Below are 27,411 nucleotides of genomic sequence, written 5' to 3'. Positions count from 1 at the left end.
TGATGCCAGGACAACACCGTGTGACCCTGTTCGTTCTCAAACCATTTACAAAATAACTGACCTAGTTTTCTATTTTTATAGAAACAGACGACTTAAAATATCAGGAATGTTTAATTTACTTACGCTTCTAATAAAGTGAAATAATAAATAAATAAATAAATAAATAAATACAAAAAAAAAAAGAAAAAAAAAGCCTTTCACAAATTGTTCGCTTTAGATTTTTTTTCCTCTAAATTAAAATGGTTTTTCAGACATTTGGCATTTATTTTTATAATTACACGATATCAGAGATTTTAACAGACACAGCCCTGCTAAAATGTGTAAATTAGTCATCATGACTGGTTCAGGGTCATGCAAAATGGGCACTTTTGCGTTCTTTGAGCCACAATAACAATACCTTCGGGTCAAGATCAAAATGTAGTATCTGTTCTTCAGATGCTGCACTTCAATTTCTTGTTCTGTCAGTGGAGAAGAAATCCTTCACGACTGAGACAATTTTTATTTTTGTTCCTTTTCTCCACGTTAAAAAACGACCCTGGTGTCTAACTGTCCCGTGGGGAGGCATTGTAAATAGGAACAATAAACTAAAAGATGAGTTTAAAATGGTCTTCTTTCTGTCTCGAGAGACAATGGATATCCCCTGCAAAGGTAGCTGCGAAGCAAAGGTGGCGTAATCACCAAGCACGACTCTCCAGAGTTGACACAGCCTGATTCTGGTAGCAAGAAGTCCAGAACTACTGGAAACCACGCAGAGTTAAGAGGAGAGCACATACAACACCTAAAATTCTCAAATGGTCACCCATTTTAGTACTGACCGGGCTCAATGATGCTTAACTTTGGATTATATAACAACAGGAACAGGTGTGTCAGCGTGATTATGCTGTATTCTCAAACTAATATAAGGTTTAGGAGAAAGTTCTTGCGGAATTTATAATTTTGATTTCAAATTATGCATCTTCAAATAAGTGTGCATTATTATACACTTATTTTATCACTAGCATTTTTTTTTTAACTTTGACCCCTATTATGACCCATTAACATTTGTTTTAGGCTTAAATCAAGTTATGAAGTTAGATCCATGTCCAAGGAACCTATATCTAAAATTTCAAGTGTTTAGACCCAAAATTGGCGGAGGAGTTTGGTAGAGTTCTCAAAGGTCAAATCGTTGAACTTTGACCCTCTTAACACCAAATTTCTGGCCGAAAACTGATTACAAAGATTTTCCCAAATCTCAGTACCCTGTATATCAAATTTCGAGTCTGTAGACTAAAAATTGACAGAGTTATTGCGTAGGGGAATGTACACAGACACTTTCACCTTTCTAGATATATAGATTTTAAAGAGCGTTCCCCTCCCCTAATCATTTAAATTACAATCATTTTAAAACAATTATGCCTTTTCAGAACGCTGATTACGAAAATGAAACAAAGCTAATTCACACAATTTTCTTAATTCAATTCAAGCTAAGCCGGAAAGCTGCTGAAACAGTTCGCGATATCAACGAAGCATTTGGCTCCGGAACTACTACTGAACGTATAGCACAATGGTAGTTTAAGAAATTTTATGGCGGCGACGAGAATTTTGAAGATGATGAGCATAATGGTCGGCTATCGGATGTTGACAACAATCAATTAAGAGCCTTAGTCAAAGCAAATTCATGCACAATTGTTTGATAACTTTCTTCTGAATTAGACGTATACGACGATTTCCAACCACAAAAAAATCGATCTGTTGACTCTCTAAACAAGCACCTTGAATTGATTCCTCAATATTTAACAAAAACAAAAGCATTCTTAATGCTTACAATTTTTTTCTTGCATTCTGTCCTGGCTGTTGTCTTTAATGATTAGCAATAGTGATTAGTTGATCTTTTTTTCCCCCACCCTCTTTTTTTCTATTGGAAATTGTTAATCATCCAAAATACTTCTAAATTATAGTCTACTAGAGGGGTGGGGCGTAAAATACGCTTAAATATGATACTTTAATTTGTCCAAATTTTGTATACATTTATATAGAATCGTGATTTAAAATGTGAAAAAAAAAAAAAATGTATTTGGATGCCATCAGTTAGAATCGAAACAGAAACTAGCATTCAAAGCTGGTGACGTTACCACTGTACAAAATAAATTAAGATGAATGCACAAAATGCATAACGATTTTTTAAATTTTGACCCATTTTTGACCTCTTAAAAACTATTTTAACCGGCTAAAGATCCATAAAAGAACGGTTCGTAAAAAAAAAAAAAAAAAAAAAAAAAAATTCAATCATTTGAGGTCCCTGGCGACTTTTAGTTTCGGAGGAGATAGAGTTTGAAAATATGGAAGCAGACAGACAGACATATAGCCTTTTATATATTAGATTTATGTCTGAATATTTATATAATTGGTTTATTTGACGAAAATCAGTTCCTATTTTTCTTGTTTCCCTACGAGAACATAATTACAAGGCCGTTTATTATTTATTTGTGTCATAAAAATTGCGCCCCCCCTACCCCAGCAGGGGTGGGTTGACAAATTCAAATTACCTCGCTCTAGAAGGATTTCTCCTTTACTGGTCAAGGACAGAAGTGATAAAGTGTAGAATTACAGATACTTCTTGCTCCAAACTAAAAGTATAAGCAATTTTGTAGTAGTAGTTCTCAATTTTTTTTTTTTTTTTAATGGAAATCGCTTCAGTAGGTGTATCAGAATTTTTGACACTCCTAACAGAAAACTGCGAATAAAATATAAAAAAAACTCGTAATTTCTCTTTTAAAAGTGGGTTATTTATTTTCTATATCGAATATACTTTCAAAATAAACTATTAAAGTTGTTTAAAAAATAATAGAAATATTATTTTTTTTAAAAACAGTGTTTACAAAGTACCGGTGAGCGTTCAACCAGCCATTTTTTTATGTATGAAATCAGTTGAATTTTACGAATGAAATTTTAAAAAATTTTTAAACTTTAAAAATCTATCAAAATTTTTCTATTGGTTCAATTTTTACGATATTTTCAGGGTCAATGAAATTTTATGCTCTTTCCAATAGACCGAATATAATATTTTAGACAAACGTTTTTTAAAATCCCCCCATTTTGAAATGTTTATTAAAATTTAAATAATTAACTCCCCAAAGTGTTATATATCACAAATTGAAGATTAAAAAGATCAATAAATAAAATATTCTAATTTAAAAAAAAAAAAAAAAAAAAAAAAAAAGTGTTTTTGGAAATGTACCTGTAAAGTCCAAAGTGCAAAACCTTTTTTTTTTAAATGAAAGCTCATGTTATACTTATATCGTCAAGTAAATATCGGATGCTGACGACAATTTTTTCTATTTCATTCAATGTTTTCTTTTTTTAGAAAAAAAATCACTCGATAAAGTAGAAATAAAATATAATAATCAAAAACTCGTATTTCATTAAGAGAATTAAAAAAAAAATTGGTCGACTGGGTTTTTTGTTTAACGGCAAAAACTTATAAGTGAATGTGTACTTTTTTTCACCCACGGAGACCCCAAAATATTAATTTTTGTTAACAGCACGCAATAGAAAAGAGATTAATTATGGCGTTTATAAGTCATTATAAGATAATAAAAAAAAAAATCAGATTTGTCTCCCTTTATTTGAACAGTCAAAAAATCTGGGATCGCGTTTTTTTTTTTTTTTTTTTTAATCCTTGTTTAAAAAAGTATTTTATTTAAAAAAGTACATGGAATAAGTATAAATATGGATAAATTCTCAACAATGAAAGTACACATTGAATAGAATTGTTTATAGGTAAGTGATTTTTTTTGGGAATTTATATATATATTTTATAATCGAAGTAAGTAAAATTTCGTTGATTTTCTTTAAAATCTTTTTTAAAGAAAACCAATTTAAAGAAATATTGCATAATTTGCTATTAAACTAGTTTTTTTTTTTTTTTAATTTGGCCTTTGCTCCTTTAATTGAAAAAAAAAAAAATTTAGAGTTTGAATTACATTTTTCAAGTAGTTATAAGCTTCGAAAGATAGTTGATTTATTCAAGTTCTTATCACGCATTTTTAATGGCCGCTTCTGATACACCTATCGCTTCAGACACAGCATAAAGAGCTTAAAACATTTTAAATATTGCTTCAAGATGAAAAAAAAAAAATGGAAAAATATGAGTTAGATGGATGTATTATTCCAGCTCAGCAAACAGCAATTCTTTTCCCTTTACCAGAAAACATCGCTCAAAGAATGTGAGGACTAAAGAACAAAATAAAGCGACCGTTACGAGGCGTACGAAAGTAAAATTAGTCCATTTTTGACTCTTTAAATCCATTTTAGTTTTTCTTTGTTTTACTTAAATGTGTTTGATTACACTTAAAAAAAAAAAAAAAAAAAAAAAAATACAGAAAAATCTTTGATGCACGAACTCGTCACGGAACGAAAATATATTCCAAAAATCATAACTCGATCAAGTAGTTTTTTTTTTTTTTTTTTTTTAAACCAAGAAAATCAAATTTTATGACGAAGCGAAACGCAAGATTTTTGATCGGTTACGATGTATAAATAAGGAGACAACTCAATTCGAACTATCAAGATCAAAATCAGCTTTATAATGGATGCATTTTGTATTAAAATCGTTAAAAATCGTATTTTCGTAAAAAAAAAAAATAAATAAAAATACTCGAATCAATTTACGTGATTTTTCGTATATGACATCTTCGTACGTACATTTTTTTTTTCAGTGTAATTTTAAATAAGCACGGTTAAAGCTACGTTAAGGCGAGAAAAACTTACAACTGTCAAGTAGGTTTTTTTCTATGCATACAGAGAGGTTAAAACAGGCGTGACACATGTCAATGTCTATTTCACTCTTTAAAAAGAAAGGAAAACGCGCATTTCATGATAACAAACAATTGTCGCCATGCTCGGTTAGTTTCTCTCAACGTTCGCTACAACAATTAGGTCAGCCGATCTGGTTAGACAGCAACGCGCGTCAGAAATTGCATAAAATTTGGGTTACAAAACAATGAAATGAAAACAGGAAAATTATAAACTCGATCACATAATTTTTTTTGAATGAAAATAAGACTTACAAAAAGGTCCTAAATAGCCTTATACGTTTATCCAGTTCTACCGGATATGAAGATGATCTGTCCAGAATTCCCCTTTATATTAAATTTTTTTAACGTAGCCGTGATGGAATGAAAAAAAAAAAAAAAAAAAAATTATATATATATATATATATATATATATATATATATAAATCAAATTGATCAAGTAGTTTTATTTTTGTAAACAAAATTTTAAGTGACTAGTAGGAATTCGTAGTCATTACAATAAAAACTTCGCAAGTTTGAATTATGTTGAGTCATCTCCTTTGTTACTTGAAACTTTAAAATGACGTCGCGACACAGTTGCTCCTCGGTTAACCATAAGATTTATTATTATTTTCTTAATTTAAAAATAAAGCTACTTGATTAATTTACGTAATTTTTGGAATACGATATTTTCTTTCCGCCATTTTGAGAAGGAGTTAGTGTATTGCTAATCGACCGAGGCGCCTCTGCACTAGCAGTATCAGAATTTTTGTAGGAATTTTTGACACCCCTAACACGAAACTGCGAATACAATATAAAAATCTCGTAATTTCTCTGTTAAAAGTGGGTTATTTATTTTCTTTATGGATTATACTTCCAAAATAAACTATTACAGTTGTTTTAAAAGTAATAAAAATATTTTTTTTTTTTTTAAACAGTAATGAATTTTCCGAACTCAATATTTTTCAATTTTTAAACTCAATATTTTTCAATTTTTAAATTTTAAAAATCTATCAAAATTTTTCTATTGATTCTATTTTTACGATATTTTCAGGGTCAATGTGAAATTTTATGTTCTTTCCAATAAACCGAATATAATATTTTAGACAAACGTTTTTTTTTAATTCACGCCCCCCCCCAAGTGTCACCCATTTTCAACTTTCTCTTAAAAAGTAAATAATTAATTTATGTCGTGGAGTTTTATATATCACAAATTGAAGAGAAAAGGTCAATAAATAATATATTCAAATTTAAAACAAAAAAAAATCGCTTTTTTAGAAATTTACCTGTAAAGTCCGAAGTTTAAAACCTTATTTTATAAGAACACATTGTTTCTTTTTGTCTTTTTTTTTTTTTAATGAAACCTTGGTCCTTGCTCCTTTAATTGAAAAAAAAATTAGGGCTTGAATTACATTTTTCGAGGAGTTATAAGCTTAGAAAGATAGGGGGTCGAATAATTCACGCCTCTCATTTTGAAATGTCTATTAAAAAGTAAATAATTAATTTATGTCGTGGAGTTTTATATATCACAAATTGAAGAGAAAAGGTCAATAAATAATATATTCAAATTTAAAAAAAAAAAAAAAAAAAAAAAAATCGCTTTTTTAGAAATTTACCTGTAAAGTCCGAAGTTTAAAACCTTTTTTTTTTAAAAAAAAAAACACATTGTTTTTTTTTTTTTTTTTTTTTTTTAATAAAACCTTGGTCCTTGCTCCTTTAATTGAAAAAAAAAAATTAGGGCTTGAATTACATTTTTCGAGGAGTTATAAGCTTGGAAAGATGGGGTGGAATTATTCACTATTTTCACGAAATTTCTGACACTGCTACCTCTGCACAGACATCTTTTGCAGGATCAACGTGTTCATCTTCTGGATACTGACTGTTCAATCCCATTTCTCAACCCTAGTGTCACAGTTCTTGCCGTGAGACAGAAATGAAGACCAAAAACCTACACTTGAGATAAAATATTGAGGGAAGTCTAACTGGAAAATTTGAAAAGAAAAATATATGAAAATGTAAACGCAGTAATAAAAAAAAAAAAAAACAACAAAACTTCTGTTCATCCCAAACAAGATACACAACAACCAAGACATACCGGCGACTCGAGATCAACTAATCTATAAGGATGTCCAGAATCGCACTCTTGCAGATTCGTCAAGAGGCGATTGCGAAGGCAAAGCATAACGAGCAAAGGAAGGACAATCGCCATCCTCTATTTTGACACTAAGAGGTGCCGCAGCGACTACCATCCCGCAAGAGCTTTGCCACTGTCATAGGCCTCGGACGAACACTACTAGCGTCCTTCTGCCTGCGTTGGTGGAATGAACAATCGACGACAACAACGACAAAGCACTTCTGGCACCGAAAGAAGACTTTCCAGCGGGTTTAGAAAAAGGTTGACAAAACAGAACAAATTGCACAAGTGGGGCTATATACAGGACCTTCAGTATTCCCGCGGTGCTGATGTGCAGACTATAACATCCTCACAAACTGTTCCCTAAACGAGGCATACTTTGATGTGGACCTAAGAGCTGCCCCTGACACTGCACAATAATAAATCTCAAGATGGAATGAAGTGCTATGATGATGATGATGATGACTGAAATAGAGGCATCCTAAGTGGGGATTTGCGCAGCAAGATGCTTGTTCACATTACATTTAAACTTCTCCATGTTGGTAAAGTCAAGATAACAGAGAGGGGATTCCAAAGTCTAGCAGGCCGAGGAGAGAAGCTATTATAGTAGGAAGCTCTACAGTATCTGGGGAGGGGACTTCTATAATGAAGGTATGGGATCTTATTAGGATTGTACCAATTAGTTGGCAGGTAATCGGCCGATAAATTACTTTTCTTTTTGCTATTAAATAAGATGAAGTTCTGCACCTGCTGCTGCTCTATTTCCTCTTCTATTCTTGCTGCCTGCTTCCTCTGCTCTCATAATCTCCTTAGTATTTAATGTTGAATACTTCTAAGTTGTAATGTAGAAACAGCCCGTTCCTCATAGGTTCAAACACATTACCACCTGTACTAAAGAGCCTTTCACCCTCCAAGATGCAGGTGGTGCACTTAAATATTTTGAAACCAGTTTACTCAGCAGTGGTAAGGTCTCCATCTTCCACGACTGAAATAGATCACAATCTCTTACAATTAGTTGAGCTACGTACGTAATGGTCAAGGGATTTACTCCTTTTGATTTGAGATTGTCATTCTTGTATTTCTGTTGTAATTGCAGTCTCCAGGTTTAACTCAGTTTCTACCTGCTTTAAGTTTTCATTTGCTACTGTATTCGAAGCTAATTGATCAAACAGGTTTGAATAAGATACAGTTTTCCTTTTACTTTGATTTTCTTGAACCTCAACAACGCTTGTAGAAATGTATCCTGCTGATTCTGCTTCATTATCATTAGGAGAAAGTAGTAGAATCCGATTCTTAGTGCTTTCCATGCCAGCCTTTTACAATTTAAATTTGAATCTAGGAAAGTAGACACACGAGTTTTTATCATTTAGATGGGATGAAAATCTTGTTTCCATTGATTCATTGAATTGTTCAACAATGGTAAGGATTTCACTAAAAGTCAGAAAAATCAGAATTAGATTGGGCAGCTTTTGAAACAAATAATCTCAAAGCTAAAATTGTAGGTATTATTATCGATATGATTGAAGTCCTGCGATTTCTTTAACCGGACAATTTTTTTAATAAGTCCCCATTAGTAAATTGTTAAGGTAGGAATGTTATAGCGTCCCAAATTATTGAATAAAAAAAAAGAAAAGAAAAAAGAAAAAAGAAAAAAAAAAGAAAAAAAAGAAAGAAAAAAAAAAAAGAAAAGAAAAAAAAAAGAAAAAAAAAGAAAAAAAAAGAAAAAAAGAAAAGAAAAAAAAAGAAAAAAAAGAAAAAGAAAAAAAAAGAAAAAAAAAGAAAAAAAAAGAAAAAGAAAAAAAAAAGAAAAAAAAAAGAAAAAGAAAAAAAAAGAAAAGAAAAAAAGAAAAAAAGAAAAACAACAGAAAAAAAAAAAAAAAAAAAAAGGAACGAATCTCTTATTAAAAAATTCCGGTTAGTGTGAATTATTGTTTCACATAAATCTTATCTTATAAATTTTCCTAATGTCTATCTGTGGGTGTGTGTGTGTGACGCGGTTTATCTCGGCCTACAGGCAATCCATCCAGGCAAGTAAGGTACCGAAATGAAGCTTATGACCCAGCGGATGTTTTAGTGATATTTATATCCATGTTTGGTGTATGGAAAAAAAATAGATAAAAAAAATAACGATTCACTAAACAACATTTTATTTACTGGATATTTTTCATGGCGCAAGAACCTAAGTTTGCCCAGCTGAGCAAACTTGGGTTCTTGTGCCATGAAAAAGTCCTTTCTGATTCATGTTTACCTGGTCCAAAAATATTATTCTAAAAACATCAACCAAGTTCGTTTGCTTATTTCAAAACTGGTAAACATTAATAAGAAGGGACGTTTTCTGGGCATTCAATGTAAAGGAGAACGATCTGCACCAACTTGAAATAAATTATTTTAAACAATCACAGCGTTAACTTGAACAAAGCTAATATAAAGATATTAAAACAATAAAAACAATAGTATTTATGTGGAGAATATTTTCGAAACCCATTTCTTAACATGTGGAGGAGAGGGTATTTTTCTAACTAGTCTACTTTCACCTAATCTATATATCTAGAAAAGTGAAAGTGTCTGCCTGTGTGTACATTTCCCGATACAATAACTGTCAATTTTCAGTCTACAGACTTGAAATTTGATATACAGGCTATGTAGATTTGGAAAAATCTTTGTAATCCGTTTTCAGCCAGCAATTTCGCTGTTAAGGGGTCAAAGTTCAACGATTTGACCCTTGGGAACTCTACGAAACTCCAACAATTTTGGCTCTAAACACCTGAAATTTTATATATAGGTTCCTTGGATATGGATCTTAACTTGCTTTAAGCCCAAAACAATAAATGTTAAGGGGTCATAATAGGGGTCAAAGTTTTAAAAGATTTGACCTCTGTGGTCTCTAGCAAATTACTCAGTCAATTTCTGGTCTAAACATTTGAAATTTTACATAAGGTATTAAGAGATAAGGCAAGCTTTTTAATCGGTTTACGTCGAAAATTTTTAGTTACCAATGTATGTGTGTATGTATGTATGTATGTATGTATGTCTGCCTAAAACTTTTGACAAAGGCAGTGGATTTTCACAAGATCAGTATCGTTTTGAAGCTTGACCCTTCAGATGACAAATACTAAAAAATTGGCTAAAAACATTGATTTCTTCACCCTCAACTGGGCACTTTTCTACAGGGAGGGCTCGCTTTTTTCACCGATATTTTCAAACGTCATACCCTCTTTTCGCTTGTCTAGCCTTAATTTAAACCTAAGTCACTTCCGGTTTGACGATGGTCGTAACAGCAAAGACGTCACGTTTTTTTTCCCGTTCTTTTCCTCCTTCGCGGTACGGGTTAGAGCCTGCCTTCCTACTACCACTTTTTTTCTTTTTGCTCAACACACACCTCCAAACACCCAGGCAATGCCGGGCACCCATGCTAGTAATTTAATAAAAAATACAATGCTGTAATTTGAACAAAGATTTTCAATATACCTATTAAATCCAATGTCAGAGGTTACAAAATATGGTTTAATATCAACGGCAATCATTCTCTTTTCAGATAATGGATCTCTTGTGACCTGTGGTCAGTAGTATTCCAAGCTTACTTTTTGGCCAATATTGATTCTACTTTGGTGTTTCACTGAACGCTCGTAGTTGCTGCCACTTGTTTCTGGAATGTCTGTCCCTGAATATTCATTGTTTTTCTATTTCTTATCTGCAACTTTTGGTTCTTTTGAATGAACATTTCTAACATGATTTAACATATTAGTCATTGTAAAAGTTTTTACTGATTTGCCTCCCTTTGATGTAATAGATTGACATAACTTGCAAACAGCTGTATTCTTATTCTTGGGATTGATATCGAAATACTTCCAGCAGAAACTGGTTGCCATAATGATTGAAGGTTGTTGTTAATATTTAGTTAATTTTTTTTACATATCGAAATTACATATGTCTGATATCTAATTAGTAATTTATCTCAATAAAATATACATTATCTAAACCAGAAAAATAAAAATATGGTAGCAAGAATCCGAAAATGAGGAACAAGTGTATGACTGATGAAGAATGCTTTATTTTCGGTTCGCACATCATCGCAATTTACTCCTCAACATGAAAACTGAAAAATTAAGTAATAATTTTCTATTAAGTAAAGTAAAAAAAATAATGTTAATTCGATAGGAAGAGAAAGGAGGGAAACTTTCCATATGCTTACATCTATTTGACTCAAATTCAGTGCAGTTGTAAAAATCTACATGTTAACAGCGCATCATGCCTGTTATTTGATAATATGGTGTATCTTCGATAAATTTTCACTGGCAAACAAAAGAGGGATTTAACTTTTCTTCGTTTACAATATCTATATATAAAAGTGAAAGTGTGTGTGTGTATGTGTGTGTGTGTGTGTGTGTGTACATTTCCCTACATAATATTTCTGTCAATTTTCAGTCTACAGACTCGAAATTTGATATACAGGGTACTGAGATTCGGGAAAATCTTTGAAATTGGTTTTCGACCAGAAATTTGGCTGTTAAGGTGTCAAAGTTCAACGATTTGACCTTTGAGAACTCTACCAAACTCCGACAATTTTGGGTCCTAACACTTGAAATTTTGGTTGGTTGGTTGTTTTACGGCATATCACTCCTTTTCAGGTTATTTAATGCCGAATCTGGTGATTTTGAAGAACGATTTTTTAATATAGTATATTTGTTTTTTTAAGTCGTATTCTATTTAACCCATAGTTGGGACCCTAACAGGTGCTACCACTCCGGGTCAGAGTGGACCTGGGAGCAATGGCAATTAAAGGGTGGCTCCACACTCCCTAAGGCCTGCAAGCTGGGGCCCTCACCATCGGATATAGTTTAAGGTCATATCCAGGACCACTTGAAATTTTAGATATAGGTTCCTTGGACATGGATCTAACTAAATAACTTGATTTGAGCCCAAAACAATAATGTTAAGGGGGTCAAAGTTAAAAAAAAATTGATCGCTTTTTTTTTTTTTTTTGCTCAACATACACCTCCAAACACCTGGGGCAACGCTGGGCTCCCAGGCTAGTAATTAATATTAACATCATTTATGACAAAAAAATGTGCTGATAAATTAGCATTAGAAAACCTATTAATCGTCCGGATCGGTAATCGGCCAATTTGATAATCGGTACATCCCTAGATCTTATTGACTGAAAGGTTGATCAAGTGTATTTACGTAAGAGAGGTCATTAATGCAGTACACTGAGCACATTTCATTAAAGTACTTAGAAAACATTTCTGCGTACCTTATGCATTACCGTCAAAGGAAAAAATAAATCGTAAGCTAAACGTTTTGGTTTTGATTCTCGGTTGTAGTGCACGAGTCTTTATTTATTTTTTAAACTTTTCAAATCATTACTATATATTGTGTCCAATATAATAAATACGAAATCTGCATTAATCAACCTATCATATTTAAGTGTATTTTACGACCGAAGAATGCCGGACGGCCAGTTAGTTTCATCCATTTTGTTTTAGGCGATTTTTTTTTTCTTTTTTACTTTGAAGTATTTTGGACATTACTTGAAGACAACCAATTCTTATTAAGTGCTTTCTTTTTTAATTTTAGATTTCCTTTCGTTGTTCTGATTTCTCAATGTTTATTTCCATTATGGTTTAAAAATCTAGGTTGACAGTTATCTGCATATGTAATTTCCCTTAATTTTTCATTAATGGCCTTCGTCCAGCCAACGGCCCATCATTATAATGCAATCCGACCTCCCAGAGTTGAAGGAGTTGCTGACCTCTACTCTAAGTTATTGTTGAGATGACTTGTTCTCTTGAGAGAGGTGTATTGTTCTGCATCTTGTGCAGTTCTAGGAGGTTCACCCTTCCAAGCTTCCCCCCCCCCTTCGATAAAGGGGTTAGTTTATTATTAATCGCCTGAACCTCCTCTTCCTACTAGGGAATGTCGATGGGGCTGTTCAGGCATATTTTGCAGGCCAGATTACTCTTTGTCTAAGGTGCTGGTTTTTTCATATCCCAATTTCCTGACCTTGTGTCAAATCTTGCCGTAATGGCGGGGATGGGTGAGAAGCAGCAGATAAGGCTTACCGAGATTGTCAGTTGTGTGATGATTAGAAACGATAGGCAGAAAGGACAAAACTCGAGGACAACTGGGCAAGTATCTGTTAACATTAGACTTGAAGACGACCATATTGTATTCAACAAGGAAACAATCGTTGTATTGTGTTCGATAGATTGGAAGATTTTGCAAAGGCATGGGAGTTCCATTCGATTTTAGGTACACAGTGAAAAAACTGTTCATTTTGTGCCTTCTTTTGGCTGTTGTAACCAGACGTCAGATTTTACTAGGTTAATATCACCCGCCATGGAGGACAATCTATACAAGTATTTAAAAAAAAAAAAAAAAAAAAAAAAAAAAGCACAAGTATGATCTTTGTTTTTAAATTCTTTTGGCGGACGTTAGGAATCTGAGCCTTAAGCCTTACATTATAAATTCCAATTTTCACTTTTTTTTTTTTTTTTTTTTTTTTTTTTTACTTTTTTCTTGTTAATATCATCAAATAGAAACTTATGTATCAGATAATTAAAAAAAAAAAAAAAAAAACTTTTTAAAATCATTTTTTATGACTTTCCACGGCTTGTTCAGTTTTCTACTATAACGTTGTAGTAAATTAAACCCGAACTTAAGGTCCATGCGCACGCCACCGGAAGTTGGCCTTTTTTTTTTTTTTTTTTTTTTTTTTTTACTATAAAATAACCGGACGTAACTCACCGTTCACTCGGAACGTGTTTCTTTTATTAAACTGCTAGGTAATGGTGAAGAATAGTAAACCCCCACCCTCCCCATGTTAAATAATAGTTTTCTAAATAATAATTATTTCACCATAATAACAAAGACCAAATTTTACAATAATACAAGGTTTAATTGAAAAATATATTTTTAATCGGCTGAGTTCGTGTTTAATTTACTACAACGTTATAATAGAAAACTGAAAAAGTCGTGAAAAGTCATAAAAATGATTTTAAAAAGTATTTTAATTATCTGATACATAAGTTTCTATTGGGTGATATTAACAAGAAAAAAAAGTTAAAAAAAAAAAATGAAAACTGTGGAATTTATAAGGTAAGGGTATTGGGTATTTATTTGCTCCCCCCACCGAGCAAATTAGGCACAAGGCCGATTTTTAAAGTGAAGAGTGAAGGGGAAATGGGGACCAACTCCCCGGGGAGTAGGGGAGCTGGATAGTGGCAATTGGTATGAAGGGTTGCCCCTACATTAACCAAGGTCTTATATGTGGGGCCAACCCCACATATGGTCTTTGCTTGACACTTGTTGTCCAGGCCCCAAAGAACCAGGGCCGGGGTGAGTATAATTTATAAGGTAAGGCTCAGATTCCCAACGTCCGCCAATTTTTGTTTTTAGGTGTGAATAAGTATAGCTAATATCGATGGATAAATAATTTTTAAGTATACCATTGATTGTATCACCTGTGATTTGGTTGCCTTAACCTAAAAACTGCATAATCATGTTGGCACACCGGTTCCAGTCAGATCACCAAAGTTAAGCAACATTGAGTCTAGTTAGTACTAAAATGGGTGACCAATTGAGAATTCCAGCTGCTGCATATGCTCTCCGCTTATCTCGGCATTGTTTCCAGCCAATCTTGTATCTCATTGCCGCTGTACCCAAGCAGCGCTGACTCAGGAGAGGTGTAGTTGGGATTGTGCAACCCTTGCTTCATAATTCCATGTGCAGCTACTGTTGTAGGGCTATCCATTGTCTCTCGAGACTTAATAGGGCTCTACATTGCGAGTGAAACAGTCGCATTTGCGAGTGATTTTTCAAAGTGGCGACTAGAAATAATGAAACGCTTATCTTTTGGCAATTGTGTTTCTTTCACTGATAATCTTCCAATGAATGAAAAATATCTTTTCAACTTTTTTTTATTTTATTTTTTTTTTAAATAAAACGGACAAAGTTAAATTATTTAAACAATAAAAGTTCAATAGAACAATGTACTTTTTTTTTTAATGAAGGCTGTTTAAAAAAATCTCTGAAGAAATTAGAATGTTTATAGCTTCAAGTAACATAAAATTTGTTGTATATTTAGAATTACACTAAAAAAAAAAAAAAAAAAGACCCCCCCCAAAGCTTTAATGATGTACATACTCGTCACAGAACGAAGATGTCATATTCTGAAAATCATCAACTTTCCTATTTGGCTAGTAAACGAAAATATTTAGTTGCCAAAGATAAATTTGTCCATAGAGCCCCGCTTAATGGAGGTATCGATCGAACCAATAAAAATGACATTTTTTTTTTTGTGGAAGATTAGAGCCTTCCACGAATGAATAAGGAATCCAATAATCAATAATCAATGCAATCATTTATTGGTAAAATCATGTCATTTCGATCACATTTCTGATTAAAATTGTAAGAATGCTTACCACATGTCTGTAGATGTTTCTCGCTTTTACATCGTAATATCGTCTTTCTAATCTGCAAAGTATGTTGAATTCGGTTTTTACCACTTCATCAGAATTATCTGCCATTTTTCAATTTGAGCATTGCTTTAAATGAACCACAGAAGATTTTTCTCTACCACTTCAAAGTCTTGCCTACCAGGCTCAGCAGAAGCAGCAAAATTACCCAACATAATTTTGCAATTGAGAAGATGAAACGACCTTGTTATTGATTCACCGGGTAAATGCGCTTTTCACTGTTGTGTTAATTTCCGCTCTGCCAGAGTTCTATGTGAGAATAAATTTCTCTCACTGGAAAGCCTCTACAATCGCTTAAAAATCTAAATAAAATAATAGAAATTTTCGCATGATTGGTGATATTAATTGGGTGGGCTTTTATATTTATGCCTGTATTGACGACGAAAAAAAAAAAAAAAAAAAAAAAAAAAGATACAACCCGAATTGGTATCATAGATCCATCACCATTTCCAATAAAAACGAGTATTCCTTACGTGAACACGCTGAAAATTTTGAATAAAGCAAAAAAAGCGATTATTTTTGAATTTAGAATGAGGAATCAGTTTAACATAGAAATTCAACGTAAGAATCTTATTTCAGGGCCCTACTAGCGTTTTCGGACAGTTAACCATTGTTTTCACTATGAGGGATAAATTTATTGATTTTCTTTTTGAGCGGGTTAAGTTCGAATCTAGCGATTACGTGTGGTTTTGCAACCAGACTTGGAGTCAATGGTAAATAGTTAACTGCCACAAAAAGTTACAACGGTAGGAAATGGGGGCGGGGGCTTTTTACGCTAAATTTATATAAAAAAAAAATCTTAAATTATAATTTTTTTTTTCCGTCTCCAAGTTTTTTTTTTTCATGGTGTTCACACGTAAGCGACAAAAAGAAACTTAATTTTAAAAAGTGAGGGTTGGAATAGTTGAAGGCGTTAATCAAATTTAGTCAATCAAAAACCACATGGCTGGCAAAAGCCGCCCCCCCCAAAAAAAAAACGAACAACCACATAAACAGGTTTCTGAATCAGAGAATTAAAAATAACGTCAACAAAAAATACTTCGATTCATTTATAATGCAGTTTTTAATGCCAATTTATTTTATTTTATTTGCAATCGTTTTTACTGTTCAAGTCATACGGAGAGATTTTAGTACTTGTACGAAAAGAGGCGAGAGATCGATTTTTTTTTTTAATATGTTCTTTTAAGCAAAAACAATATTAGTTCATTGTCACGTCGAAAATAGTAATATATAAAAAAATTACGCAAATTCATCGAGTTAAAATATTTTTTTGTAGATGTTTTAGAGTAAGCGATGAAGATTGTAGAAACAGACAACTCAGAAAGCGCACTTTAGATCACATCGTAATGGCGGCTAACATGTTTAGCCGATATTGAAACCTTTTTAAACTAAAAAAACAATCGTTGTTTTACTCGAAAAATTTAAAAGATGTAACTATATCAGTGTTTCCTTTTTCTGTTTTCCATTTCAAAAACCCTATTTTAATTTTGCGTGGTCACTTTATTTTATCTGGCAGCCATGGGACCTGATCCGTACAAGCACAAACACCGATTTTTTTTTTCCTTAATTGGTTTAAAATCTTAATTTTATCGTCTCGTTTTCTGAAGTGTCATTTTACTTGTTAAAAAAAAAAAAGTTGAGTTCACGGCATGTCAAGTTTAACCTGTAGATGGGACTCTGAGGGATGAATTTAGGAAAACTCGTCTCGGGGAAAACTCGTCTCGGGGAAAACTCGTCTCGGGGAAAACTCGTCTCGGGGAAAACTCGTCTCGGGGAAAACTCGTCCCCTTTCGCTAGGTAGGAAAACTGGTCCCTTATTGAATAAATATCGATTGAAAACACATTCTATGATCGTTCTTGAAGGAGATATTGCTTTTTAAAATAGACTATAGCCCCCCCCCCATAATATTTAAAAAAAATTTTTTTATTTGTTTAATGTTTTTTTTTTTCAAATAAAATCGATTGTCCGTTTTCTACCTAACTGACTAAGTTCTTAGTGGTTTCACTTATTTTAAAGCGTTTATTATGTTCATACAAAGTTAATTACAATTTTTTTGGTTCTTATTTTAACGATGTTTTTTGGAGTCATAAAAACAATAAAAAAAAAACAAAAAAATTTAAAAACAGGGAGCGATTCGATTCTTCGTTACTTTTTTGTTTTGGTTTTTTAATTATGATAGTTTTTTGTTGTTATGTTTTTGTTTTCTCTCATACCAAATGCACTCATGCGTTATTTAAAATTATAATTCTATCAATTATCCACATTTATTGTCGTCCTGTCAAATTTTGCAAAAATTAACTAATGAATTAAAAGCGAAATATTTTTTTGGCGCGAGAGATGCCATGTGTTAACAATCTCTCGTTAACTAATTTTTAATTTTTTTAATTTTTACTTCAAAATTCTAAAATCAATCATTCAGAGAAAAAGTAATCACTAAATAAATTTATTAATCAATTTTATTGAAAACTCCGCTATCGTTTATCAAGAATCTTTTTAATTTCATTTTTTGTTGGTTGTTTTTCGGAGGGAGATATAGTTTTACCCCCCCCCCTCTCTCTAAATTATATTTTAAAAAATATTAAACTTTGGGTTTGTATTACTGTACACATAGATGCGAAAAAAGTAGTTAAAAAACAAATATATAACAAATATATAACAAATAAATGTTATCAAAGGCAAGATAAGTTACTTTTCTACCAAACTGGATATAATTCTCGTGTTTTTATTCAATTTAACATGTTTATTCAGCTCGAAAAACATGCAGTGTTTACCGATGTATTGGAAAATTCAAAATGGCGGCCGACTCTCTCTTAAACACGGTAAGTTCGGGAAAAGGTGTTATAAATAATAAACTAGACAAAATACTGTTAGAAATTTGCTCAATATATATTACCGTGACATAGGTTGACATATATTCGGTGTTTTTTTAATAGTATTTTGTCTAGTTTATTATTTATAACACCTTTTCCCGAACTTACCGTGTTTAAGAGAGAGTCGGCCGCCATTTTGAATTGTCCAATACATCGGTAAACACTATGTTTTTCGAGCTGAATAAACATGTTACATTGAATAAAAACACGAAAAATATATCCAGTTTGTTAGGAAAGCAACTTATCTTGCCTTTGATAACATTTATTTGTTACATATTTGCTTTTTGACAACTTTTTCGAATCTATGTGTACAGTAATACAAACCCAAATCGATTTTACCCTTTTATAACAACAGTAAATAAGTAAATTCTTTTTATATTAGTATAAAAAAATATGCGGTCTCGTTTATGAACATAATAAACGCTTTAAAATAAGTGAAACCACTAAGAACTTAGCCAGTTAGGTAGAAAACGGACACTTAGAAAATCGATTTTATTTAAAAAAAAAAAAAAAAAAATAAATAAAAAACATTAAACAAGTAAAAAAATTTTTTTTAAATATTATGGGGGGGGGCTATAGTTATTTTAAAAAAACAATATCCCCTTCAAGAACGATCATAAAATATGTTTTCAATCGATATTTATTCAATAAGGGGCCAGTTTTCCTACCTAGCGAAAGGGGACGAGTTTTCCCGAGACGAGTTTTCCGAAGACGAATTTTCCCGAGACGAGTTTTCCCGAGACGAGTTTTCCCGAGACGAGTTTTCCCGGGACGAGTTTTCCGGGCACCCTGAGGGATACTACCATATGTCCGGGTCAGAGTAGTAGACCAAGGAGTAACAAAGAGTAAATTCATTCACTCAAAAGCTCCTAAATCAGGTCCTCGCCACACCAGCACACCACACCACTGGATGAACTTTTATGCTAAGATATCTTTTTGAAGCTGGAGTAATTGATGGAGGAGGGGGGGGGTCAAGTGGGTGGAGATGTCATAGAGGCAGCCATTTTACCCAAGTGTTTGTGGTCGTCAAGGGTTATGCCTAGAAGTGCCGGTTCACTGGCACTTTAGAGAAGATCTGGTAAAATAACTAACGGGCAACTCTTCTCAAAGACGCTAAATTAGGGTTCAAAATTGTATGCCCTTAAAGTACATTCAGAAGGCTAATTTTACAAGTGTACAAAAAACAAAAAAACAAAAAACAAACAGCATTCCAGCATATTCCTCGAGACATGTTGGTAAAGGTGCGGCATGTTTCCACCCTCAAAAAATCCTTTAAAATAACCCCAAGTTTTCGGGGGTGCTGAAAACGAAAATAACTTTAAAATTCCAAGAAACAAGTAGTTTCCAAGATGTGAAGAAATTATAGTTTTAAAAAGTGGGTTTGTATTACTGTACACAGATTCGAAAAAGTTGCCAAAAAAACAAATATATAACAAATAAATACTTTTCTACCTAACTGGATATATTTTTCGTATATTTTTTTTATTCAATGTAACATGTTTATAAAGCTCGAAATGCAGTGTTTACCGATGTATTGGAAAATTCAAGATGGCGCCTCACTCCCTCTTTAACACGGTAAGTTTGGGAAAAGGTGTTATAAATAAAAAAAAAACTAGACAGAATACTGTTAAAAACCCGCCGAATATATGCCAACCTATGTCATGGTAACATATATTGAGCGAGTTTCTAATAGTATTTTATCCAGTTTTTTATTTATAACACCTTTTCCCAAACTTACCGCGTTAAAGAGAGAGTCAGACGTCATTTTGAATTTTCCAATACATCGGTAAACACTGTATATTTTTCGAACTGAATAAACATGTTACATTGAATAAAAAGACGAAAAATATATTCAGTTTGGTAGAAAAGTAATTTATCTTGCCTTTGATAACATTTATTTGTTATATAATTGTTTTTTGACAACTTTTTCGAATCTATGTGTACAGTAATACAAACCCAACAAATGTTGTCAAAGGCAAGATAAGTTACTTTTCTACCTAACTGGATATTTTTTTAGTGTTTTTATTTAATGTAACGTGTTTATTCAGCTCGAAAAACATGTGTTTGCCGATGTATTGGAAAATTGAAAATGGCGCCCGACTCTCTTGAACACGCTAAGTTTGGGAAAATGAGTTAAAAATAAGAAATTATACGAAATACTGTTAGAAACCCACCGAATATATGTCAGCTCATGTCACGGTAACATATTGAGCGAGTTTCTAACAGTATTGTCTAGTTTTATTTTTAACTCTGTTTCCCAAACTAACCGTGTTCAAGAGAGAGTCGGACGCCAGTTTCAATTTTTCAATACATACATCAGTAAACACTGTATGATCTTCGAGCTGAATAAACATGTTACATTAAATAAAAACACTAAAAAGTATCCAGTTAGATAGAAAAGTAATTTATCTTGCCCTTGATAACATTTGTTATATATTTGTCTTTGGACAACTTTTTCGAACCAAACCTAAAAATGAATCTGCTTACTCATGTGTGATAATTGTGTTAAAAATAATATAAGTTAGAAACCTTTTTAAAGTTTGCATATGGGATCAAGGTGCTGGGTAAAACATAGCTGAGAGGGAAAATATAACAAGATACCAAGGTCTTATGCATGATATGAAAAGAAACCGGAATCTTAGGAAGATCTCCATAGAGGGGTAACTGGACTCATGAAAAAGAATTTCAAAAACTGGCAAGTATACCCGGTGAACTAAGTGCAAGAGAGATTCAAACACTTCAAATTAAGGGACAGTTAGTATCTATAAAAAGATCTATCGGTTGGTATATATGAGTGGGTAGAATGCCCCATCTACAGCTTGAACAAAATAAAAAAATTGAAAAAAAAAATCCATTTTTGTTTAATGTTTACGTTACTGGCTAAAACAAACACAAAAAATAGGGCTTTGTTCAAGTTGTCTGATTGTTTACAAAAGATTTGCTTCCGTTTCGTGCGAACCCTGCTTTCACTTTTGAGGGCCTTCTGATTAACGTATACCAGTTAAAATAAGTAAACTAACTTTACTGTTTTTCAGAATGATAAAAGTTGGTTGTGCTTATTTACAATGTCACTAAAAAAAATCTTTGATGTACGTACTCGTCACAGAATGATGTCATTCTAAAAATCACGTAAATTGATCAAATAGGTTTTTTTAAGAAAAAAAAAAAATTACGATTTTAAATGATTCTAATACTAAATGTATTCGTTATAAGGCTGAATTTGATTTCGATACATCGAATTGAGTTATCTTCCACTTATTTATGGTGCATCAAAAACATGGTCGACGAAAAAGAAAAATAGTACGTCTCGCTTAATCATAAAATTTGAGTTTCTTAGTTAAAAAGGACTAGTTGATGAATTTACTCGATTTTTGGAATATGATATATTAGTTTTGAGTACAAAGATTTTTCTATTATTTTCTATTATTTTAAGTGTAGTAATTCTAAATAAGCAACATTTTTTAAAAACTGGTAAACAATCAAAAGGGACTTTTTCAGGGCATTCAAACGTGAAGCAGAACGATCCGCACAAAACGGAAGTAAATACTTTGTAAACAACTACAGACTGAAGTTGTACAAAGAAAGCAACAACAAATGCTTTAGAATCGGCGCAGCAGCAGCGGCAGCAGCACTCAGCAGAACACACGAACTTTAAAGGTTTAATTTCTGAAATTAAGTAAATAAAAAAGGGGGTATTTATATCGAGACATGCGAAATATGACAGCTTCAAATAAAGTGACAGAAAAACTTATGGATATAGTGTTCAGTTGAAAATATTGGTATACATAAAAATTACGGAAAATTATCCAGAATTTCAATAAAGTTATTTACTATTCAGATTCATCCACGAATTTCCAACAGTGGAGAGTTTATATTAGAAGAAACATCATACTAGCTTGACACGAATATCGTTCAGAGTTCGTGGAGTTTGAATAGTGAATTAATGCATTTCTAAAATTCTACTCGATAATTTTCCGTAATTTTTGGTGCACGCTGATATTTTCAACTGTATCCCAAAAGTAATGAGCGAAGTTTGTAACGAATTTACAGAGGATTTCAATACTTACAAAGTTAGTTCCTAGCATCGACAAAAAAAGGTACTTATGTTACCGTGCTGAAATGATAACGTTATGATTTAGAAAGCCATTCTTAACACGGAAGGGAGGACGTTGTGTCGTTGTGTAAGTATTCTGTACTTTCAACTAACAATTTACTTAAGATATCGTAAAACTTAAACTTGAAAATATTAAAAAGTAAATTAAATTGATGCTTATGTTACCGTACTGTTTTTTTTGTTTTTTTTTTTAATAGTATTTTCAAGTTAAATTCAAGTTTTACGAAATCTTTTTAATAAAATTGTTAGGTGAAAGTACAAAATAATTACAAACCTCCCTTCTCTTTCCATGGTTGGAATAACTTTCTAAATAATAACGGTATTTCAGCACGGTAACATAAGTGCACAAGTACCAGTAAATTTTTACTTGGTTTCCACGTCAAAGGAAATATGCGCGCTTGCTCGTACAACAACGACAACGGCCACCACTTTTAACAACATTGCTTAATATCTGGAAAACTACTTATTTGCGAAAATTTTGAATGAAATATTCATTTTCAGCATACCCGGAAAATTATAAAAAGGAAAATGTTAAGGTGCCAACCAACTAAAAATTTACCTTTAAAAATCTAAATAACACGCTAACAAAAAAAAAAAAAAAAAAAAAAAAAAAAAAAAATCATAATCAGTTCTACAAATAGTGGTAAAACTATACAAACACCGTGACAGCGAATTAACCCTACCCCTAACCCTAACCCCCAACCCTAACCCTAACCCTAACGCTGTCACGGTGTTTGTATAATAATACCCAAATAGTTTTCTTTTTCACTATTTAAAAGGCACGAAAAATTATAAAAAGAGAGAACACTAAGCATAATGAAGGGTTAGGTTGAAGAAAAAAAAACTTGATTCTGGTCAAACTAGTCTATAGAAGTCTCAAAACTAGCCCCCTAAAACTTCTAAAAAGAAAGATGGCTTTCAAATCGTAAACTGCTTCGGCTATTTCCGGGATTGACTCGGGATTCTCCATCAATACCAGAGACTGAAACCCTTAATAGCGATTTCTTACAAATATCTACCAATTAAACCGTGGATCATAGGTTCATTACATTTTTAAAAATATATATATATATTTTAATGTACTTGTTAAACTTAAAAAACAAAAAAAAAAAAGAAAGAAAGAAAAAATAGTCATACGCTAACAATTATTTTAAATAAACTTTAAATTGTGCAGGTTATGAAACGAAAGTTTTTATGCGGATGTGTTCATGTGTACTTTTATTAACGAATGAGATAACGAAAAAGAAAATGTCTAAATTTCGAAATGCTCAAAATGAATTAATTGGTAAATGGTACTCATGCAGAATACGGACTGTGCTGAAATAATATTTAGAAACCTATTCTTAACATGAGAGGGAGCTTTGTAACTATCCAATAATTTAACTTAATTTAAGATACAAAAATTGAATTCAACTTGAAAATTCTATCAAAATAAAAATAAAATAAAAAAATAGCACGGTCCATAAGTACCTTTTAATTTGCCATTAAGGGAATTTAACAATAAAACGAAAGTGGTAAAACAAATTATGGTACTTATGTATTTCTGGTACCGGGTTGAAATGACATTTTGAAAGCCATTCTTAACATGGAGAGGGGAGGGTGTTTTGTAACTGTGCTTCCATCGAACAATCGTGGAACTTTAATTTAACCTGACAAAACTATTTAAAAATCGCGCGGTACCAAAATACATAAGCACCTAAATTATATATACATACAACAAATAAATGTCACCAAAGGCAAGTTATTGTGGCATATACTGGGTGTGTTTCTAGTATTTAGTTTAATTTTCAATTTTTGAGCGATTATCGAGACTCCTCATATGAGGGTCTCATGTCAGCCATTTTGTTTTCGTTCTAACTTAAATACTCGACAGTACTTGTGCTTTAAAATAAGTTCAAGCACAAAAAACCTTATCCAGAAGTAACTCATCTTGTTTTCGGTAATATTTGGGTCAATTTTTACGACGTGCCCCAGTTATAAATACCCCAAACTCCCCATGTTAAGAATGGCTTTCGGAATAAACATCCCCACCAGTCACCACATGTTAAGAACGGCTTTCGAGGTTGGGGGGTATTCCGAAAGCCGTTCTCAACATGGGGAGGTTAGGTTGGGGTGTTTATAATACGCTGGGGCAGTGGGGCACGTCGTAAAAATTGACCAATACTTTCGTCTTTTGTTTACGGTTTAATGTCAGATTTTTTTTTTTTTTTAATAGATGCTGACAATTTTGAAAAAGTTTATTTTTCTATTCCCCCACCCCAGACACCTACATAGACATGGAATATCCAAGAGTCAGTCAGCAAAAATAAGAAATAGAAAGAAAAAAGAAAAAAATTGGTAAAAGTAATGCCAGGCAGCGATAAAAGGAAGTGGTTCAGAAAGATGATGCGGTTTCTGTTGTAAAAATTCCTCGCTTTAGCACAAGAATAAACGAGGAATCTCAAAAGAATGGACAAAATAAAGTCATCCACGAAGTCTTTTTAAACTTGCGTTTGCGGCGGCTGGATGAAAGGGCTTATTTTATTTTCAAAATGTCATGAAAAATGATTAAAAAGTTTTTTTTTTTTTTTGTACGCACGCAGAGAAAGTACCGTGCTGAAATAATGACGTTATTTAGAAACCCGTTCTTAACCGTGGAAGGGTTTTTTTTTTTTGTAACTATTCTGTACTTTCACCTAACAATTAAAAATATACTGTAAAACTTGAAAATACTAGCACGGTACTTTTTCTACATAAGGGTCTTTTTTTTTTTCTTTTAAACAAACAAAAAGAGATAAGAATTCTTCATAATTATTCATCAAAAGTGGTGGTTCAGCGCCAAAGTAAAAAAAAAAAAAAAAAAAAAAAAATGCGCCCTAGAAAAAAACAAAAAACAAAAACCATTTAACTCAAAGTTGATTATGGTCAACAAATTAAAACAGACAAGGTACAGCTATTATTCTGTGTAAGAATCTATTTTCTTTTCTTTTCTTTTCTATTTTTTTTCTTGGTAATTTAACTCGAAAATGCTACTCACCTTCAAGACGGGGAATCGGGTTGGAACCCTCAAATGTATGTTTCTCAGTTTTAACGAATGATTCCAAATCGCGTTGTAACGCTTCAAAGTCACCGTAAGTCCGTTTAACGTACGTGGTTCGTCCATCTGACCAGTAGACCTCCACGACAAATACATAATCCACATTTGGACCTTCTTTTTTCTCCACGAAGCCAGTGACAGCGGCAAATGCCACGAACAAGTTATTGCAAGTTAACGAGTTCCACACACTAGACGCCATATTTGTCTCCTCAGATTCGGCTTCTCCTTTTTCTTTTCCTTCCTTTCTCTGGCACTTGTTTCTTCTTTTTGATTTCTTTCTTTCTCTCTCTCTCTCTCTCTCGCCCTTCTGTGTGTGTGTGCGTCTCTGTGTGCCAATTAAGACACCACTACTACGCCTACCACAACGCAAGGCACCGGCAAGTGCTAGCCCAGCGAATCGGGGATGGTTGTAAGTTTGCGTGTGCGTTTTTTTTTTTTTTTTTTTTTTTTTCGCGAGAGATGGAAAAACTCGCGAGCAAGTGCTTGTGTGCGCGAAACAGCGTGCGTGGGGGTATGTTTTTATGTCAGTGTGACGCTCTCGGTTTAAAGGTGTGTGTGCGTGTGTGACGATTAAAAACACACAAACAAACAATGTTTCTTTTAAATGTTAAATATGCTGCTGCTGCTGCTACTACTACTACTACTACTACTACTACTAATAATAATAATAATAAAAAAATGATTAAATCTTTTTTGATTTAGTTGACTCCCCAACAACACAAATGCTAGACACAAAGTCAGTTTATTTATATTGAATATATTCAGGGCAAGGGGGGGGGCACCCTTCTCCCAAAAGGGTCGCTAGTTGTCTCACAACAACCTCCAGAAATACGTCTCGTCTAACTAGTATTTACTTTTCTTCCCACGAAAGCGGGATTAGACAGTTCTTCCTTCGGTACTTGTGTAGTTTACGGATCGTGCTGAAATAATTACGTTATTATTTAGAAAATCATTCATAATATAGGGAGGGGGGTTTGTTAACTACGCTGTCTGTGCTGTCACCTAACAATTTAATAGACAAAAGATTTAAAGATTAAAAAAAACAAAAAAACAAAGAAATTGATTTTTAACTTGAAAATACTACCAAAAACTGTGAGGTCTATAAACTGCATAAGTACTGTTTTTAATATCAAACATATCCATCCATGACCTTCCCCAAAAGTGCAACTATTTGTTTCACTGTAAACAAATGTATAAAAATACGTACCCCTATTTAATTGACTCCCCACGAGGACAGAATTAGACGCAAAGTCGGTTTTTAATATGGAAAAAACTCAGCTCCACAAAAAGGAGCACTCTGAATTAGGCTAAAAATAAAAATTGCCTCACTCTAGAAGGATTTCAATTTTACTGACCGAGGATATAACATTAAGTGTAGCATCAGAACAGATAATACGCTTTGCTCCAAGCCAAACGGCCAAGGATTGAATTCGTATTGGCTAGGAGAAGAATTCGAATCGATTGTGCGTGTGTGGTTTGGTCGACTGAATAGTTGACACAAAACTATCCGTGAAGTAAGTGTTACGTACGTTCGTGTTTTTATGGGCGTATTTAGTTTATATGACAAGCATTTAGTTATCCATGAATCATAAAAATGGTACACCTCCAGACCCTGGAGAACCGTGGCACGGCAATTCAGAATCGAAAACCAAATTTTACCTGGATTCGATGACAGAAAGTGTGTCTGTCGTAGACGTCGAACAACCAAAGGATTAATACGCACGCACGCACTTGCACGGTGGTCACCCCTTCACTAACTGCGTAAACTGCGTAAGGGTTGCTTATTTCTGTTTAAACACACACACACACACACACACACACACACACACACACGAGGTATTATTTTGTGATTTCTGTTTATGTTTATTTAACAGGTCAATAAATAAATCGGGCGTCTTTCTAAGATATATAAACGAATAAAAGACCTGATAAACAAGTAAAATCAATAATCAATCAATCAATCAATA

The 27,411-nt window shown here is 32.8% G+C and overlaps 1 protein-coding gene and 1 long non-coding RNA gene across 2 annotated transcripts in view; both read right to left on the bottom strand.

The window, feature by feature from the left end:
* The window catches only part of LOC145254642 (SH3 and PX domain-containing protein 2B-like), a 260,049-nt gene extending 234,020 nt beyond the window's left edge, over nucleotides 1-26,029 (bottom strand). The window contains exon 1 of the mRNA XM_080113260.1: nucleotides 25,385-26,029. Coding sequence (XP_079969386.1) covers nucleotides 25,385-25,643 — 259 coding nt within the window. The 5' untranslated portion in view covers nucleotides 25,644-26,029. The remainder of the gene's footprint in view (nucleotides 1-25,384) is intronic.
* LOC145254578 (uncharacterized) lies at nucleotides 5,476-8,551 on the bottom strand. Its single transcript, XR_013863772.1, has 2 exons — nucleotides 6,600-8,551; nucleotides 5,476-5,516 (listed from the first exon to the last, which is right to left on the bottom strand). It is a non-coding gene; the product is annotated as an uncharacterized LOC145254578 (long non-coding RNA).
* Nucleotides 26,030-27,411: the final 1,382 nt, after the last annotated feature.

Source organism: Euprymna scolopes, chromosome 30 (genome assembly GCF_053919585.1).
Source record: "Euprymna scolopes isolate OS-2025 chromosome 30, ASM5391958v1, whole genome shotgun sequence".
Classification (NCBI taxonomy): domain Eukaryota; kingdom Metazoa; phylum Mollusca; class Cephalopoda; order Sepiida; family Sepiolidae; genus Euprymna; species Euprymna scolopes.
The sequence above is the reverse complement of the archived record's forward strand: the minus strand, read 5'-3'. Positions and strand labels throughout refer to the sequence as shown.